General features: G+C 34.8%; 1 protein-coding gene across 1 annotated transcript; it reads left to right on the top strand.

Annotated features, from left to right (window-relative positions):
- The first annotated feature begins 12,653 nt into the window (after nucleotides 1-12,653).
- Nucleotides 12,654-13,931, top strand: LOC114404942 (RING-H2 finger protein ATL29-like). The gene has a single exon (XM_028367661.1). The coding sequence runs from the start codon at nucleotides 12,840-12,842 to the stop codon at nucleotides 13,785-13,787; it is 948 nt and encodes a 315-aa protein (XP_028223462.1). The 5' UTR covers nucleotides 12,654-12,839; the 3' UTR covers nucleotides 13,788-13,931.
- Nucleotides 13,932-18,569: the final 4,638 nt, after the last annotated feature.

Below are 18,569 nucleotides of genomic sequence, written 5' to 3'. Positions count from 1 at the left end.
TTAGGATTGTTTTGCTACCGCGTAGGATCTGGTTGTCCTGATGCAATGAAAACCCCTTTACGATTTTCTGAAATGATCTCACACTAAATAGTTTTCTGGATTGGACTCACTCAAATTTTTACTAGTTCAAACCATTTCCGGTCTCCTGATTGTCAGCATATTTGTCTGAAAAATGGTCATATACTTCATATATATATATATATATATATAGTTATTCATTCACTCTTTATAATTGTATAAGTTTTATCATTTAGTTTTTAAATTTAAAATTATCTATTTTAGTTTTTACACATCATTTTTAATCTAAATTCTTATACATACCATTTTTATTCCTTTTAATTCTTACCTACCATTTAAGCTCAAAAGGGACTAAAAGAGAAGAAAAAAAATTGTATGTATAAGGATAAAATGAAATGATTTTTTTAAGTACATGTACTACATGGATTGACTGACTAATTAAACCAAAAAACAATAATGGATATTAATTAATACGACGTTTGCCGTAGACAAGTGTATAATTCATTTTCCCATTGGTTGGACTTGAGTTGGGTAATCTAAATAACTAGAAAGAGTACTAAATAATGGTGTCTTTGGATTCGCATAGTCCTTTTATGTAACAGTACATGTCACGGCCTTTTTGAAATACTATAATTATATTTAATGGAGTTACTATTGGCACTATTATAATTGCTAATGCCGATACTATGTGAGTGTCTTTTAACTTTATTATGAAATTATCCTTTTGATGGAAATGTTTCCATTGCCTAAATTGGGGTAAAAAAACAAAGCACACGAAAACATGATTCTGTTGCCTAATGGCACTAATGTGTGAGTGTGTAATGAAATTGTGGTTTCATTGTTTTTTTTTCACCCCACATACGTAATAAACACAATTTTGTTTCATAAATCGTGTTTCTGTCGTTTTTTTTTCACCATCCATTAGGCAACGAAGACAATTCCGTTTTAGACTTGTATATTTATGGAACGGAATTGTGTTTCCGTTGGTTATATTTTTTCCATGAACAATTTTTACAAATTTTTGTCAATATGATCATAGTTATTGATGCCTAAAATAGGGGTACACGAGAGAAAATGTATCTTATGTGGTAGTAATATAAGACCTAAGTTTGGATATTGAACTCAAAGGACCAATCATGTTCCCAAATAATCAATTTTATAAATAAGTAATTGAGAAAAGAAATTAAAATAAAGATAAGATTGATGGTCAATTATCTAATGCAAGATTAAATCTAAATGAGCAAAATAAGTGTAAAAGATAAGATGAGATGAATATCTAGGGATTATGAATTCATAGTACCAATATCCTTCAATGTTAATTCTAACAAGATTCTTTCAATTGTCAACTATCGGTATCCCAATATCAATCACTAGTCATTGATCGTGATCTAATTAAACAATACTCAATTGATCCTTGACATATTTAATTTAGGCCAAATGATTAAGTTCGAAGACGAGGGTGCTTAATTAGTTTCCCAATTGTTCACCACATATTACCCAACCAGTTTGTTCATTTAGTTTAGTGTAAAATATTCCTTTCCTAGATTTACTAATTACATATTGATGGTCACTACTATGAAATCAATTAAATATTAGAATCACCTTTTCCAAATAAGAGTTAAAAGGCAAGGAAGAAAATCAATTGACTGAGTAACATCAAGAATCTTATTAAAATCAAGAAAGGGTTCAAGGAACAGTTACATCATAATCCCTGGACTAGGGAGACTAATCGTTCATGGTCATGAATACACTAGAAATCCCTAAGAGAAATGCAAATATACTAAAAAGGTTGGAACTCAAGTAAGGAACCTTCCCAATTGTGATCTCCACACTCCATGGAGGGTAAGGACTCTTACATGACACTCTTGCCACTTAGAACTCTCAAAATCGCAAAAGAATAAAAGACTCCCATAATAGATGCCCTAAATCCCTATTTATAATATTATGAAATAAATTTAATTCTGGCAAGTGACCCTATCCTTGCAATCTTTTTCCTAAAGATAAATCTCTATTTGAAGTGCGTACAAAATTATCATGTGTGAATAAAACTCATCACGGATGTGATCAATTCATCACGACCATGATGAAAGCTCAGAGTCAAATCGACGCTCAGTCATGATGAAAATATCATAGCCATGATTAAATTTGTAGTTACACAAAATCTTGACTCCACATAAAAAATCTTGATATCGCGAAAAATATTGTTTGTTATGCACAAATTTAATCATGACCATGATTCCTTAGCTTTTTCCTGTTTTGAGTCTTTTTTTCCTTAAAACCCTCCTTGAGCACATGTCTAACACAAACAAATTGAAATCATGAGTTCTGCCAACAAAATATACCATGAGTGCATGAAATTAGCCTAGAACTACACATAAAAAGATGGTCAAATTTGGGTTTATCAACCTCCCCACACTTGAGCATTGATTTTCCTCAGCAATTGTTCTAATCTCATCTTAAATAGAAATTTTCTTAAGTCAAATCTCATGTAAAAGAACCCCCCCTTCCATTGCACACAGAAACAATCCACATGCATCAAGTCACAAAGAATATTCCAAGGGATCCATTAGGCTTAACAATTTTTGCAAAACAATCTCAATGAGTTTTGGTTCACTCTTCTCACCATCTCTCAATGTTACTATCAAGAAAGCACTCAAGTTACAGTTCAATGAACATGTTCACAATTCTATTAACCAATCAACTCAACTCTAGTAAACACTGAATTTCCAAACAAGTCAGGCAGTTCAAGTTGTAATGGGGTTAGGCTTGTAATGTAAGATAGATGTTGAAAGGAATAGGCAACAAATGGCTCCAATCAATATAGACAACAATTAATTCAAAGTTCAAGGGAACCTTTACCTTCTTTTTCACCAACCTTATTCACTTTGATTTCCATTCCTTTCCCTCCTCTAGTTTTTTTATTGCACTTGGGTCTTTCTTTTCTTTAATTGACTTTTGACCCTTTTTATTTCATTCATGAGAGAAGCAATTTGGAATTCACTTCACCTTTAATTGGCACAACTTGCACTATTAGTATCAATTCCTCTACCTCTTTTCACACTGTCACAATTTTAATTCAATATAAATTAGGTATCAACGAAAATATTCAATTAGGCTCAACTTGGGAAACTAAGGAAAATTGTCTTTAAAATCTAGGTTCACAAGAATGTCTATGTATGCCTCAACATTTCAGAAAATTTCAAGCACTATTCAAGGATTATGCATGTCAAAATAGAATATAGAATGGATTCCACTGAAAGGATTAATCACACACACCAAAAGAATCAACATCTCAAAACTCAAATATCTGGAGGTAATCTTAAAAAGAAAATTCTACAAATTATCATGCTAATGTTCCTCCCTTGAGAGAATTCATGTTATTCCAATGCAAGCGTATGCTTTTCTTTTTTTTTTTAATACAAGGAATCTCTGAAAACACAATAACTCAACAAAAGAAAATTTTTAAATCACACATCCCAAGAATCAAAATAATGCAAAGAGTTATAGGATATAGTCTCAAGTTGGGGGAGCAACAATGATACCCCTCCCCAAAATTATACGATGCAATGTCCTCAATGCACTCAGAATAAAACATAAAAGAAGAAAATACTCAAAGGGAAATAACAAAAGTACTAAAATATAAAATTGTAAAGAAAATATTGAAAACAAAAAAAAATAACAAAATAAAAGGATACTACTCTAGGTTGCCTCCTATAAAATGCTTGTTTTACATCCCAAGCCTGATGTGTAAAAAGAGAAGTTAATTAACCAACCTCGAACGGGGTGATGATCCTTTCATGAAATGATCCTCTAGTATGATCATCCACTCCATAGCCAAGAGCTAGAATGGTTTTGTCATCTCTCCTATTCTCATTTCTTATACCCCTTCCATGGTGATCCTTTAGAATGATGTTCCTTTCAAGAGGGTCTTCCTTCCCCACACTTCGGTGAGGCTCAGCCACAAGTGTTTTTCATCTTGTTGATGGCTTGCACAAAATTACAAGTAGCAAAAGAAGTAGGCTTTTTCATGAAATTGGACAAATCAAAAAGTACCTTCTCATCACCCAATCGGAGGGTGAGTCTACCAAGCTTGACTTCAACCACTAAATCAACATGTATTCAGAAAAGGGTGTCCCAATATGATACGAACATTTTCATCTTCTACCATGTCTAAAACCACAAAACCGGCATGGAAAATGAACTTACCTACCTTAACCATTACATCCTCTATCACCCTTCTAGGATGGACCACAAAACGATCAAGAAGGTGTTGGGTGATATTAGTAGGTTTAGGTTCCTTCATGCCTATTTTCTTAAATACAAAATAGGGCATTAAATTTATGCTAGCCCCCAAGTCACACAAGCATGTTGGATCGAGTGGCCTCGGAATAATTAAGAAGAGGGGGGGGGGGGGTTGAATTAATTATGAACGTGTCTTGACTAATTAAAAATTTATCCTTCTTAATGTTACTAGATTCAGTTAGGCTTTACTAGTAAGTTATGAGAAAGTAAGAAATCAAAATAATAACTTAGACAAAAGTAAAGCGTAAATAAAAAGTACACAGCAGAAAAGTAAAGAGTGTAGGGAAGAAGAAGACAAACACAAGATTTATACTGGTTCGGCCACAACCTATGCCTACGTCCAGTTCCCAAGCAACCACCGATTCTTGAGATTTCCAATAACCTTGTAAAATATTTTACGAGAAAAGATCCACAAGGGATGTACCCTCCCTTGTTATCTTTGAACAACCAAGTGGATGTACCCTTCACTTGAACTGATCCACAAGAGATGCACCCTCTCTTGTTCTTAGTGTTATAACCCAAGTAGATGTACCCTCTACTTGTACCATAAAGGATGTACCCTCCAATGAGTTGAGACAAAGAATTCTTAGGCGGTTAGTCCCTTGAATCTTTGTAAGGGGAAACAAAAGATATCTCAGGCGGTTAGTCCTTTGAAATCTTTTGTTTAAAGGGAAAGGGAAGAATCAAAAGAATTCTCAAGCGGTTAGTCCTTTGAATCTTTTGTCTAGAGGGAGAAGAGAGAATCAAAAGAATTCACAGACGGTTAGTCCTTTGAATCTTTTGTCAAGAGGAAGAAGGGATGAAAAGATAGCACACTTTTGTTTTCTGCAGAATTTCCACTTGCAGAAAAACAAAGTTTTGAAACAAAGTTTAGAAAGCTTTTTGGCAAAGAAAAAACAATGAGCAATGGTTAGAGAAAGATTGTGAAAAAGAATTGTTTGGAAGAATATCATATATGTCTTTTTGAATGTGTGCCAAAGTCATGCTTTTATAGACTCTTCATGTCTGGTCAAAGAAACCATTGGAAAAGTTGTGACTTTAGAGAAAACCATGTTAAGAGTTATAACTCTTAACTTTTTCTTCAAAATTGTTTACTGGTAATCGATTACCACAAAGATGTAATCGATTACCCTATTCATTTTATGAAAAGTTATGACTCTTCACAATTGGATTTGAATTCCAACGTTCATATTCACTTGTAATCGATTACTAATATAGTGTAATCGATTACACTATTTGAAAATCATTTTGGAACATTGTAAACCATTTGAAAACATTTTGAAAACCAAACTAGTAACTGGTAATCGATTACTGATAATTGGTAATCGATTACCAGAGAGTAATCACTCTAGTAACTTAGAAAATTTGAGAAAATTCTTTTGTAAAACAAAATTGTGCTATTTGGTTTTTGAAAAAATCTTTTAATACTTATCCTATATGAAGTCTTGACTTGTTGCTTCTTGATTTCTTCTCTTGAATCTTGGATTGGATTCTTGATGCTTGATCTTGAAGTCTTGAATCAATCTTGAATCAATCACTTTGGCTTTTGGCATCATCAAAATTGCTTGGTTCATCATCATGAAACTTGCTTCTACAAAGCATATTTCAAAATAAAACTTTTCTATCATGCATGGAATTGTAAAATTCCCATGGTCTTTTAACTTTGGGGAAGCTTCCTTAAAACAACAACAAAAATTTCTTCATTAAGGCCCATAAATGCAAAATTTGTGAACTTTTCATTATTAGAAAGTATGTCTTTTAAGTACTTGGCATATTTTGAAATTTGTGAAATAACCTCAACAAAAGGAGTGTTGATGTGCAGTTTCTTCATTACATTAAGAAAACTTTTCGAACTTCACATCCTGTTGCTCACTTTTGACCCTTTAAGGAAAACAAATGCTTACCTATGGAGATGTCAGCACCTCCTATTCATCTACCTCTTTGTTTGGTACCAAATTCTATTCAGTAAAAACCTCTTTTGTGGTATTTGAAGTAGGATCCTCTTTTTTCTTCAAGTCCTCTTCAACTTTCTTGCTCCTTGTCATGATAACCTTGGCCTCTTCCTTCTTTGAAGTCTGCCAGGAGCTCTTTATGACAAGAAAGAATGTATATAAGTGAGCTAGGACTCCACGAGCTTCATGTAGTGATCATTTTAGGAGATGTATTGCATCAACACTTCTTGCATACTAGGACCTATCTCATCTTGTATATGCCTCTAATTTTGCAAGTATGGAGGTCCATACAAGTTTTAATTCTCATTTTGTTTGTAGTTTTGCCCCTGATTAAATTTGTTGGAGTATTGTTTATATTCATTGTTTCTACCCCCAACAAATTTAACTTCCTCCATAGGTCTTGCTAACTCGTCACTCACTATGCAATCACCTAGAGCATATACATACCCACGTTTGTTACAAGTAGGATATGAAGGTGAGCTAATAAGGGCCTGAGATTGTGTCTTAATGAATGTCTCTATCTGCCTTGAGAGTGCTTGAATTTGTTTCCCTTGTTCATAATGAGATCCGGCTGACTCCACTTGGTTGACTGGTCTCTTCATGATTCTTTTATCCCCATAATTGTTGTAGGGATTGGAGCACATGTCCTCCATGATCTTGTTGACATCAAATGGTGGCTTTCAGCATCAGATTTATGTAACATGCAACATCAAGGATAGTCCTATTGTGATGCAATCCTACCCCACAAGGGCATTGGATAGAAGACTCCAAGTAGATTGGGCCAGAGATCCAAGGGAAGGCCCTAGGGTTCTCATGAGCCTTAGGGTAGATTTTGAGCCCATGGGCTAAGTATGGGTCCGCTTATCTTTGTAAATATTAGAATAGGTTTTTTCCTTCATTTAGGCCTTGTATTTTGGCCATTCTAGTAGTATAGGGTTTTAGCCTTGAATTTCGAGGCATTTTGAGTAGTCTTTGTAGTAGGGACTTTTTTTTGTATTTTCATGTATTTTGTCATGGGGGTGAGCTTAGCTATTATAGGGGTGTGTAGCTAAGTTCTAGCTTCTCATCTCAAGGAGGTGAGCTTAGCTATTAGAGAGGTGTGTGTAGCTAAGCTCTAGCTTCTTTAGGAATCTTTTCAAGGAAGCTTCTCAAGGAGGTGAGCTTAGTTATTAGAGGGGTGTGTGTAGCTAAGCTCTAGCTTCTCAAGGAAGTTTTCTCAAAGAAGTTTCTCAAGGAAGTTTTCTCAAGAAAGCTTCTCAAGGAAGCTACCTAGTCTATAAATAGAAGCATGTGTAACACTTGTTGTAACTTTGATGAATGAGAGTCTTGTGAGACATAACTCAAAGTTCAACTTCTCTCCCTTTTTCTTCCTTCAATTTCGTGCTCCCCCCCCCCCCCTCTCTCTTTTTCTCCCTCTTTCTTTTCTTCCATTGAAACATCCTCTCCAAGCTTCTTATCCAAGGCTCATCTTGGTGGTGAAGCTCCTTCTTCCATGGCTTATTCCCTAGTGGATGGTGCCTCCTCTCACCTCTTCTCCTTTGTCTTCTACTGCATCTCCATGGTGGAAAACCACCATTAAAGGACCTCATTGAAGCTCAAAGATCCAGCCTCCATAGAAGCCCCACAAGTAAGCTTCCATCAAGATAATAGGCTAAAAGAATTTCATACACTCATGAACAAATGAGTTAGACAAAGAAACAAGAAAATAAAATTCAGCACAACATAAGAAATCTTATGTGACAAGTTTCATGACTAGACATGACTTCTATGACAAAACTACAATAGGTGAACAAGTCACTCTAGATTTTTGAGGTTTTCTTCTACTTTAATATTTTTGTAAGAATTTTATGGTTTAGGTTTCAGCCACAAAAAATAACAAGACAAAACTCAAAGGAACCTAAACTCAACACAATTCATGGTTCAAGAACAAGAACAAGAAATTTGAACCATAGAAAATCAAATCTAGCTTCTATAGCAAGTTTAATCGGTGGAAACTCTAAAGAATCATGTTAACAACATTTAGCACAAGACATTTGAGGAGATACATGGAGAAAAAATGAAGAAAAAACAATGGAAGAGAAGGTAAAGCAAAAAATTAATGGAGGTTTAAGGAGCACCTACTTGAAGCTCTTGTGCTCTGATACCACTTGATGGAAGCTTGCTTGTGGGGCTTCTATGGAGGCTGGATCTTTGAGCTTCAATGAGATACTTTAATGGTGGTTTTCCACCATGGAGTTGCAGGGGAAGACAAAGGAGAAGAGGTGAGAGGAGGCATCATCCATTAGGGAATAAGCCATGGAAGAAGGAGCTTCACCACCAAGATGAGCCTTGGATAAGAAGCTTGGAGAGGATGCTTCAATGGAGGAAAAGAAAGAGGGAGAGAAAGAGAGAGGGGGGAGCACGAAATTGAAGGAAGAAAAAGGGAGAGAAGTTGAACTTTGAGTTATGTCTCACAAGACTCTCATTCATCAAAGTTACAACAAGTGTTACACATGTTTCTATTTATAGACTAGGTAGCTTACTTGAGAAGCTTTCTTGAGAAAACTTCCTTGAGAAGCTTCTTTGAGAAAACTTCCTTGAGAAGCTAGAGCTTAGCTACACACACCCCTCTAATAACTAAGCTCACCTCCTTGAGAAGCTTCCTTGAAAAGATTCCTAAAGAAGCTAGAGCTTAGCTACACACACATCTCTAATAGCTAAGCTCACCTCCTTGAGATGAGAAGCTAGAACTTAACTACACACCCACTATAATAGCTAAGCTCACCCCCATGACAAAATACATGAAAATACAGAAAAAATTCCCTACTACAAAGACTACTCAAAATTCCTTGAAATATAAGGCTAAAACCCTATACTACTAGAATGACCAAAATTCAAGGCCTAAACGAAGGAAAAAACCTATTCTAATATTTACAAAGATAAGCGGGCTCATACTTACCCCATGGACTCAAAATCTACCCTAAGGCTCATGAGAACCCTAGGGTCTTCCCTTGGATCTCTGGCCCAATCTACTTGGAGTCTTCTATCCAATGCCCTTGCGGGGTAGGATTGCATCATATTGTGAGCTTCTTCTAGAATCACCTTCTCCTTGAAGTGACATCTCCTCTCTCTCTCTTCCTTCTCCATTCCACTACCATTCATCTTCCAAGAAGCAAAGGAATCCATTGATGAAGAAGATCCTAGGCCTACAAGCTCCAATGGAGCTTACATCATGTCCTATTTCACTTAAGGTAAACGATTAGTTCATCAACAATTTATATCTTTGTTATCATAAAAAAAATTGCATTTTGGATCGTCCAAATATATCATATTGGACCATCCAGATCCAACATTTAGGAGCGGAGGCCACTGGTTGCATCTTAAGTTGTTAAGGTAGATCAGTAACTTGCTTTGTTAGCTTTTCAACTTGTCTAGTGAGATGCTTATGTTGAGCTAAGAAACCATCCTGAGTGGTAACTTTATGCACTCCTCTTGTTGGAATGATGGCTCTATCATTTTGAAATTCATTAGCATTAGAAGTCATGTTCTCAACGAACTCTATAACCTTTCTTGGAGCCTTCAAAGAAATTTTTCCACTAACTGAGGCATGAATTTAACATAAGTTTACTTTGAGCCCTTAATCCTCCCAAAAACATGTCAGTTTGTAAGGCCTCATCGAAACCATGTGTGGGAGTTTGCCTCAGCAAATCACAAAATCTTTCCCATGCTTCTCCAAGAGATTCATCATAGAGACTCCCTTCTTCTAAAACTGGCTTGGGTAATCGATTACACAATTTGATAATCGATTAGTTCGATTAAACATGTCAATATTTCAAGAGAAGTAAATTTTGTTGCTTGTTGTAACACTTTGTAATTGATTACTAAACTTGGTAATCTATTACACAATGTTAAACCCATTGCTTTTAAGAAACTTTGAGATAAATACATTTTTCTTCTCATTTTTTATTACCACTAATCATGTATAGATAAACTAAGTCTAAAATACCCAAGATGCCTAGTCTAAAAAACATCCAATACAAAATGCCACATCCTTAGAAACTTGTTTGACATTGCAAAATTATTAAAACCAAAAGATCTTAAGACTAATATTGAGTCTTCAATCTCTTTGATTCAAAATGAATCACAAATGAAGAGAGAGAGAGAGAGAGAGAGAGAAAATTTGGTATTTTTCAGTATTGAATATGAAAAATGAACAAAAGGTTCCTTGTAAGATGTTACAAGCTCTTTTAAAGAGAGCTAAAATTATATTATTTTTTTATGCCATGTAGGATTTTCTCTATATATAGCAAGGACATATCTTGCTACAAGGAAACATCAACAATTATAAATGACTTCTTCACTTGAATCTTCATGCTTTTAACTCATGCAGGCTATGACAAGTTTCTGCTTAACTTAAGGTCTTTATAACCTTAAGATTCATTGGTAACAATGTGCAATGTTGATATGATGAATCTTTACATTTTTCCAAATTGATCACTATCTCTCTTTCGCTATGGCGAAAGTTCATCTCCCAGTGGCGAGATTAATTCTATAGCTCACCATTCTTTTAAGCTCATATTTTTCCCTTGCAACATCAAGATTTATCAACAAATTATTACAAACTATCATTTTATTTTCTAAAATGCTTTTATACAATTTATTTTTAAAAAAATTATTAGCAAAAAGTTCTATTAAAAAAACGGATAATTACTCAAAGAAACAATTATCACCACCCCACCTTTATGGTTTTCCATATTCTTGCTACGTTTCGAAAGGTCTTTTTCTTTATTTTTATAATCCCTCCAAAACCTTAGCAGAGTAAGGCTCCACTCATTCTCTCTTTTATATGCCTAGTATTGTGATTTACATGCACTAACATATTATTGTAATTAATTAAATAATTTTTCTCTTATTTATTTTAAATTATCATTTTTTATTTTTATATTTATATTTAATCTTTTTTTATCATTTATCTATTTTGATTTATATTTTTAAATTGAATTTCCATAGTTTTATAAAAAATAATCTAAATTACTGTTTTTTTCTTCTAATTTATTTTTAAAGTTTAATTTGGTGCTAATTTTTAAACGCTTCAATTTGATTTATAATTTTAAAAATTGGTTGAATTACGTCTAAAGTAGAATTAACAACTTTAGAAGAGCAGAAACACGTCACTTTTACACTTTCTGGCGGATTGTTTGTAAACCGCCAGAAAGTGATTTTTTATACACAAATGAAGCCAGTCCCAAATGAACCCACATGCTTGACATATATGATGTCGTCAAGATCGAGCCTCACTCTCTGTCATTCGTCATCTCCTTCTGCAGCCTCGCCTGCAACATCAAGTGTCAAGGTTTGCCACAAAATGAGCCTCTCTTTAATCATCCCCAGCCGTAGCAACCACCTCTCCGGTGAGAACAAGTTCATGCGGACAACGCTGTTGAACGACATCTCCTGTGAGGCACGTGACAGCGAGATAATTGTGGTCCTTGGCACAAGAGGTTTAGGAAAGTCATGAAGGTGCCCACCGAATTAGGCCGTGAATAGTGTGAAGGGACGATGTAAAGAAGAGGAGGAACGAGAAGAGGGAAATGGTTGGGATCCCTTAGTTCTGTTGTTGTTGGGTGTCATTGCGGATCTGAATCCAGATCCAAATGGGATGAAAAAGGGTATGTAGTATGTGTGAATGTATGTTCGGGGGTGGGTTTGGGTTTCCGGGGTCATCTTTGTCGGTGAACGGCCATGGCTTCTTCTTTATGATTTTGTTCATTTCAGTATGAAGAAATAATAATAAAAAAATCTACTTCAAAAATTGTAAAAACACATGTGTCTACATTTTAACAAGGTTAACTTCAATTTAGACAAAAACACTTAATTGAAATACTTTTAAAAATTATAAAATCAAATTAAAATAATTAAAGGGTTAAATTAAACTTTAAGAACAAATTATAATTTATTCCAAATAAGAAATTTAGCAAACAATTATCAATAGTTAAAAATAATTTTATATTATAATTTAAATTATTTATTATATATTTAATATATAATTTAATTTATATTATAAAAAATATTTATTTTCGTCGAAATTAATAATCATTTTTTATACTTCACATATTAAAATCATATATAATAATAATAATAAAATTGTATTGCCCTATGCTTGCACTCCAAAGTCTAATTATTCAAGCCTTTATATACACAGTAAATAATGTTCGGACACTAGTCCTCTCGTCCTTCTCATAAGGACTGGCTCAAAACCAACCCTTCCCATCCTCAGCATCACCGTCCTCGTTTATTGACCCACCATATACCACTCGTAGAGTACCATTGACGTAGGTCCTTGAATCTCTCTTTACATTTTGTCCTCTACAATCCCAAAAAAAAAAAATCAACAGAAAAGGCACAAAAATACGTAACAAAAAAGAGAGAGAAAAGAAAAGAAGAAAGGAAAGGAACTCAGGCTTTACCAAGCTTCATTTGCCTGCCTTGTATATGGTCTCAAACGCCTCTCATCCATGCGAACAACCAAGAACGACAGGTCCGGAATAAGCCACTCTCCGGCGCGAAACCACCAACTAACTAGCAACGATGCCTTCGCCGGAGTACGAAATGTCGTCATCGCCGGCCGCAGCGCCGTATAACACACCGCCGGCGCTTATTGCCTTTACGCTGACTGTGCTTGTATTGTGCTTCGTGGCGTTCAGCATCGTGTACATGTGCAAGTACTGCTTCTCGAGCGTGATCCACACTTGGGCCTTCCAGCGCACCCCTTCGGGTTCCCTCATTCGCCTCACGCCCCACAGGTCCCCTCCTCGGGGCCTCGACCCTGACCTTCTCCAAGTCTTCCCCACCTTCCCTTACTCCTCCGTTAAGGACCTCCGCAAGGATCAGAAGTACGGCCTTGAGTGCGCCATCTGTCTACTTGAGTTCGAGGATGACAACGTGCTCCGCCTCTTGACGCTCTGCTGCCACGTCTTCCACCAGGACTGCATCGACCTCTGGCTCCGCTCGCACAAGACCTGCCCTGTCTGTCGACGAGACCTCGATTCACCCCCGCCAGACGAAACGCAGAAAGCTAACGAGGGTGTGGTGGTGATGTCCACCAGCGGGGAGATACGCATTGATGTAACAGAAGGGCAAGACTGCGGTGGTGGTGATGATAATGATGGAAATCCAAGACAAGAGCATGAACGTGAGCATGAACACGAACATGGTTATGGCAATCACGAGGTCATGATTCATCAACAGGGGGAACAGATGTTTGCACGGTCGCATTCGACGGGGCACTCGATAGTTTTGATTAGAGGAGAGGGAGATGAGGGAAAGGATGATGACAAGTATACGTTGAGATTGCCGGAGCATGTTTTGAGAGTGAGGCATAATAATAAGCACAATTGTACGAGGAGCTGTGCGAGTTACAAGGACATTGCTAAGCTTGTTGCTCCTCCTGCTGCTGCTGCACCTTGTAGTAATTGTGGCTTTGTTCAACCAGTTCCTCCATCTAGCACCTCCTCCCCTGACCATACTCGAAAATAACGTTCTTTGTTGTTGTTCTCTATTCTTTTGAGTTTTCTCTTCTGTCCTTTTTTTTTTTAAAGATTTTTCTGTTTTAATTTTACTTGTACTTGAGATAGAAGATTATAGGCTTACGAGGGAAATGGGTGTTATAGTCTTGTAGAGTACACACATTATGCATTATGCTTCACGGATTTAATTTTTGAGCTGGAAGTTTTTCATCTGTTTGTGCTGGTTATCTTTCATGATTATGATATCTTGTAGCCTTGTAGACTAGGATATCTTGTATTGTTGTTGCCGAGTTGAGAACCTTTCTCTCTTGTGATGTTCCATCTTGCATATCAACGGTGCTACACTGTACGAAAGGATTGGAGTACGAAATTCACGAAGTTCCTTCATAGTAAAAAAGTTAACTCTTATTATTATTATTATTACTATTATTATTATGTAATTATTTTAAAAAATAAATTAAAAGAAAAACAAGATAAACAATCTTTTGATTTTATCCCAGATTCTATCTCATTAATTTTGGAAATCATCTCACCAAAATTAAAACAATTTCACGAAAGCAAATTCTATTATTCTTTTTTTTACAAATTAGGTGATTTCGGTAAAATTATATACCAAATTAACATAATTTGAAGAAATGGGTGATTTAATATTAGTTTGGTATATAGTTTCACGAAACCACTTAATTTGATAAAAAAAAATCCAAAATACTTGTTGATCAATGTTGCCACAACAAACACTTGTTGATCTTTGTGGCACCACAGCACTCTTGTTGGGACTTTTTTTTACCAAAAAATGAAAAAAATATTATTTAAAAGGTGTAATTTGAAAACTATTTTTCAGCTGTGAGTATTTTTCTTTTTTAACCAGTTGTACTATAACCAATGTAAAAAGTCACTTTTCCACATTGGTCATAGTTATAACCGAAGTAAACATTACTAGAAAGAATGTTTTCAATAATACTACTTTAACATCAGGTTTTGATAAAACCGATGTTAACAAAAGGGCGGTAACATTTTTGTAAATAAATCGATTTTGTCAACATCAATTTTTAAAAAAATCGATGTTAACATCGGTTTTTTTTATAAAATCGATGTTAACATCGATTTTATAAAAAACCGATATTAATCGATTTTTGTTTATATCAGTTTTTAAAAAACTGATATTAACATCGCGATGTTAACATTAGTTTTTTAATAAACTGATGTTGGGTTTTAATACTAACGTCTCCCGTCTTCTCTCACCCACTCACTCTCACTCTCATCTCACTATTGCTCTCGCTCTCACTCATTCTCCTGCCGAGGCAAAGACGAAAGACACAGTGGCAACGAGGTCTTTGGTGCTAATGCTTATCGAAATGTTAGAGAATGGGGGAGCAACAACATGAGCAACATGGAACAACCTAAGACTAAAGCTTGAAACTCAAGGAAAAGCTTGAAGGAGTGTTCGAAGATGTTTTGGCTTTTACATGCCCAACTCCTTTGAGTGACATTTTTATTGGTTGTTAACTTGGTTATTGCATCTTAGTACATTTGATATCTATTTTGCATTGTGCATCATCATAGTGTGTGTGAAGGAAATTTTCAAAGTTAGAAAAATTTCTTCAGAGGCAAAAACTTTGTTTTAATCGATTACAGAGTTGTTGTAATTGATAACAACAAGTTGTCTGAAGCTGCAAGAGTTAAGTCTCGCATCAATTTAATCGATTACACTGTTGTTTGAGACAATGACTATTTTTTAGGAGTCTCTGCTTTAATCGATTACCAGTGTATTAATCGATTACTTCTCTCTTGTTTAAGTTGTTCAAAGGTGAACAAGATTACTTTAATCGATTACTTAGGTCATCTAATCGATTACATTTTTCTTGAGTTGTTTTCTAGATGTTGGATGAACACTTTAATTAATTAGTTAGATAATCTAATCGATTACTTCATTGAAATAATCAATTACCTTATAGATTTAATCGATTACAGGCGGTTATAACTTTTTTTTTTATAAATAACTAGCTTTTGTTCACATCTATATATCTTGAGATCATTAGAGAATACTCAATACATATCAAAAATTACTTCTTAGTCTCAGAATGAGCAAGATTTCATACTTTCATTGGTGAACAAGAGATAGAGAAAAAAGAGCTTTATAGTAACTGACTACTTCTTAATCTTTTTATTTGGAAGATCTTTTCTTGAAAGTGAGTTGTTTCTTTTAAGTAGAAGATCAACTTTTCAATCTAGAAAGGTTTTTGTGGAAAGATTGGTCAGGTTGTATCTCTCCTACTTGGTCTTTTGTCATGCGTATGATTTTTGCACGGTCTTGTGTTAATGCGTGAATTTCTTACAACATGCTAGAATAAGGTTTTCTAGTTTCGGCTAAGAGTAGAGTTCTCTTAGGCTTATATTCACATAGGGTCTTTGTGTTGGATGCCTTAATCTCTTTTTCTGGGGTAGGAATTGTAGATTGCTTGTGATGACTTGTAAGGATTCTTGATGCATAGTGGAAATCTAATTCAGGTTGTGAATTAGATAAATGGATTAGCTTCTCTAGAAACAGAGAGTGAACTAGTATAAAAAATTGTGTCTTTGTCTCTTGATTCATGTCTTTCCCTCATTCAAGGTTTAATCAACTCATTCAAGTTTTATCAAGGTTGGAAAAGATTCAAGTTTTATGATTTTGAAAGAAAGGAAGTTAATGAAGGATCATGTGTAAGGAAGGATTGATTACATTCAATTCATATTTGTTTTGTGGTATGATCCGTTTAGAATTTTTTTTTCCACAACTCTGTTTTTAAAAGTACGGTTTTGTTTGAAAACCAATTCACCTGCCCTATTGGTTTATTGAGTTCCACCATCTTTTTTTGTAAGGAATCCAACACTAGGACCCCCTATGAATATAAGCCTAAGAGAACCTCTGTGCATAAACTAGAAGAACGTGTAAAAACCATACACATGAAAAAAACCAAGTAGGAGAGATACAACCTGACCAATCTTTCCACAAAAATCTTGTTGGATTGAGAAGTTGATCTTCTTCTACTCAAAAGACACAACTCACTTTCAAGGAAAGATCTTCCAAATCAAAAGATTAAGAAGTGTTGAGTTACTATAAAGCTCTTTTCTTCTCTTCTCTTATTCACCAATGATAGCACGAAATGTTGCTCATTTTGAGACTAAGAAGTAATTTTCGAGATGTATTGAGTATTCTCCAATGATCTCTTGATGTGTAGATGTGAACACAAGCTAATTATTTATATAGAAAATAGTTATAACTGCCTGTAATCAATTAAATTTATAAGGTAATCGATAATTTCAATGAAGTAATCTATTAGATTGTCCAAGTAATCGATTAAAGTGTTCATCCAATATCTAGAAAACAACTCAAGAACAATGTAATCGACTAGATGACCTAAGTAATCGATTAAAGTGTTATTTTTTCACCTTTGAACAACTTAAACAGGAGAGAAGTAATCAATTAATTCACTTGGTAATCGATTAAAGCAGAGACTCTTGAAAAATCAGTCTTTGTCTTAAACAACAATGTAATCGATTAAGATACTACTGTAATCGATTAAACTGATACGAGACTTAACTTTTTAAGCTTCAAACAACTTCTTGTAACTGATTACGACAATTTTGTAATTGATTAAAACAGAGATTTTTTGTCTCTAAATAAATTTTTCTAACTTAAAAAATTTTCTTCACTCACACTATGATGATTCACAATGCAACACAGATATCAAATGGACTAAGATGCAACAATCAAGTTAACAATCAATACAAAGGCCACTCAAAGGTGTTGGGCATGTAAAAGCCAAAACATCTTCTAAAACTTCTTCAAACTTTTCCTTTAGCTTCAAGCTTTAGCCTTAGGTTGTTTCATGTTGCTGCTCCCCTTATCTCTAACAAAGAATGGCGGTTGACGCGCGCGAGGGTGGTGCATGGGTGCTATAACCTAGGGTTGTGTTGAGAACAAATGAGGGGTTTCTTTTGGGTTTTGTTAAAATTTTATTAGATCAATTGGATTTTCATCTGATTTAAAATAGTCTTTTAGATCGGTTTATTTTTTAGTTAATTTTAAAATACCTTTTTGGATCTATTTCTTAACAATTGATCTAAAAACATTTTCCTTATTTACAAAAATGTCACTTTTATTAAACCGGTTCCTGTACAACCGATGTAAAAGGTTGTTGTAAAATGCATTTTCTCCACTAGTGTTGCTCTATTCTTGTTCAATGCTTTAAAGTTTTTTCGTCATTAGAAATCTTTTTGTAATATTCTTTAGCATTGAAGTTCTTGATTGGAATTAAAAATCTTTTGGCGACGAGAATGCTGGAAATTGAACAAGAATGCTAATCAAAAGATCTTTTTTTTCTTCATATAAAAATAGGCTACATGTTCTCAATTATCTCATTTGTGTTAATAGTACGGAAATTCTTTCATACTATAAAGCACTTTCCTTTACCTAAATGTGGTACAAAGTTTTAAAATAAAAAATGTTCAGGGGTAAATATCAACTTCATACTCGATAAGCAGACATTTCCTCTTTGAGACAATATTGACTTAGAGGCAACTGCTCCAGGGTAAATATAAACATCACTTGTCAGGAACACACGACATGTAGCCTAGTATATGACAAACAACTTAAAGATTATGAGTTGGGTATAAATCCAAGCAGAAGATTAAAGCAAGAGGTGCCCTAATGGCAAGCTAACTTTAGCCAATGTCATCCTAGTTAAAAAGCATAACGAAAAATGGAGAATGTGTGTTGACCATACTGATCTAAACAAGCATTGTCTGGAGG

The sequence above is a fragment of the Glycine soja genome, chromosome 1 (genome assembly GCF_004193775.1).
Source record: "Glycine soja cultivar W05 chromosome 1, ASM419377v2, whole genome shotgun sequence".
Lineage (NCBI taxonomy): Eukaryota > Viridiplantae > Streptophyta > Magnoliopsida > Fabales > Fabaceae > Glycine > Glycine soja.
Note: the sequence above shows the minus strand (reverse complement) of the source record. Positions and strands in the feature narration are given on the sequence as shown.

Bases quoted from the DNA above. Each gene is read 5' to 3' on its own strand.
- LOC114404942 (XM_028367661.1), top strand. From the start codon at position 12,840: ATGCCTTCGCCGGAGTACGAAATGTCGTCATCGCCGGCCGCAGCGCCG.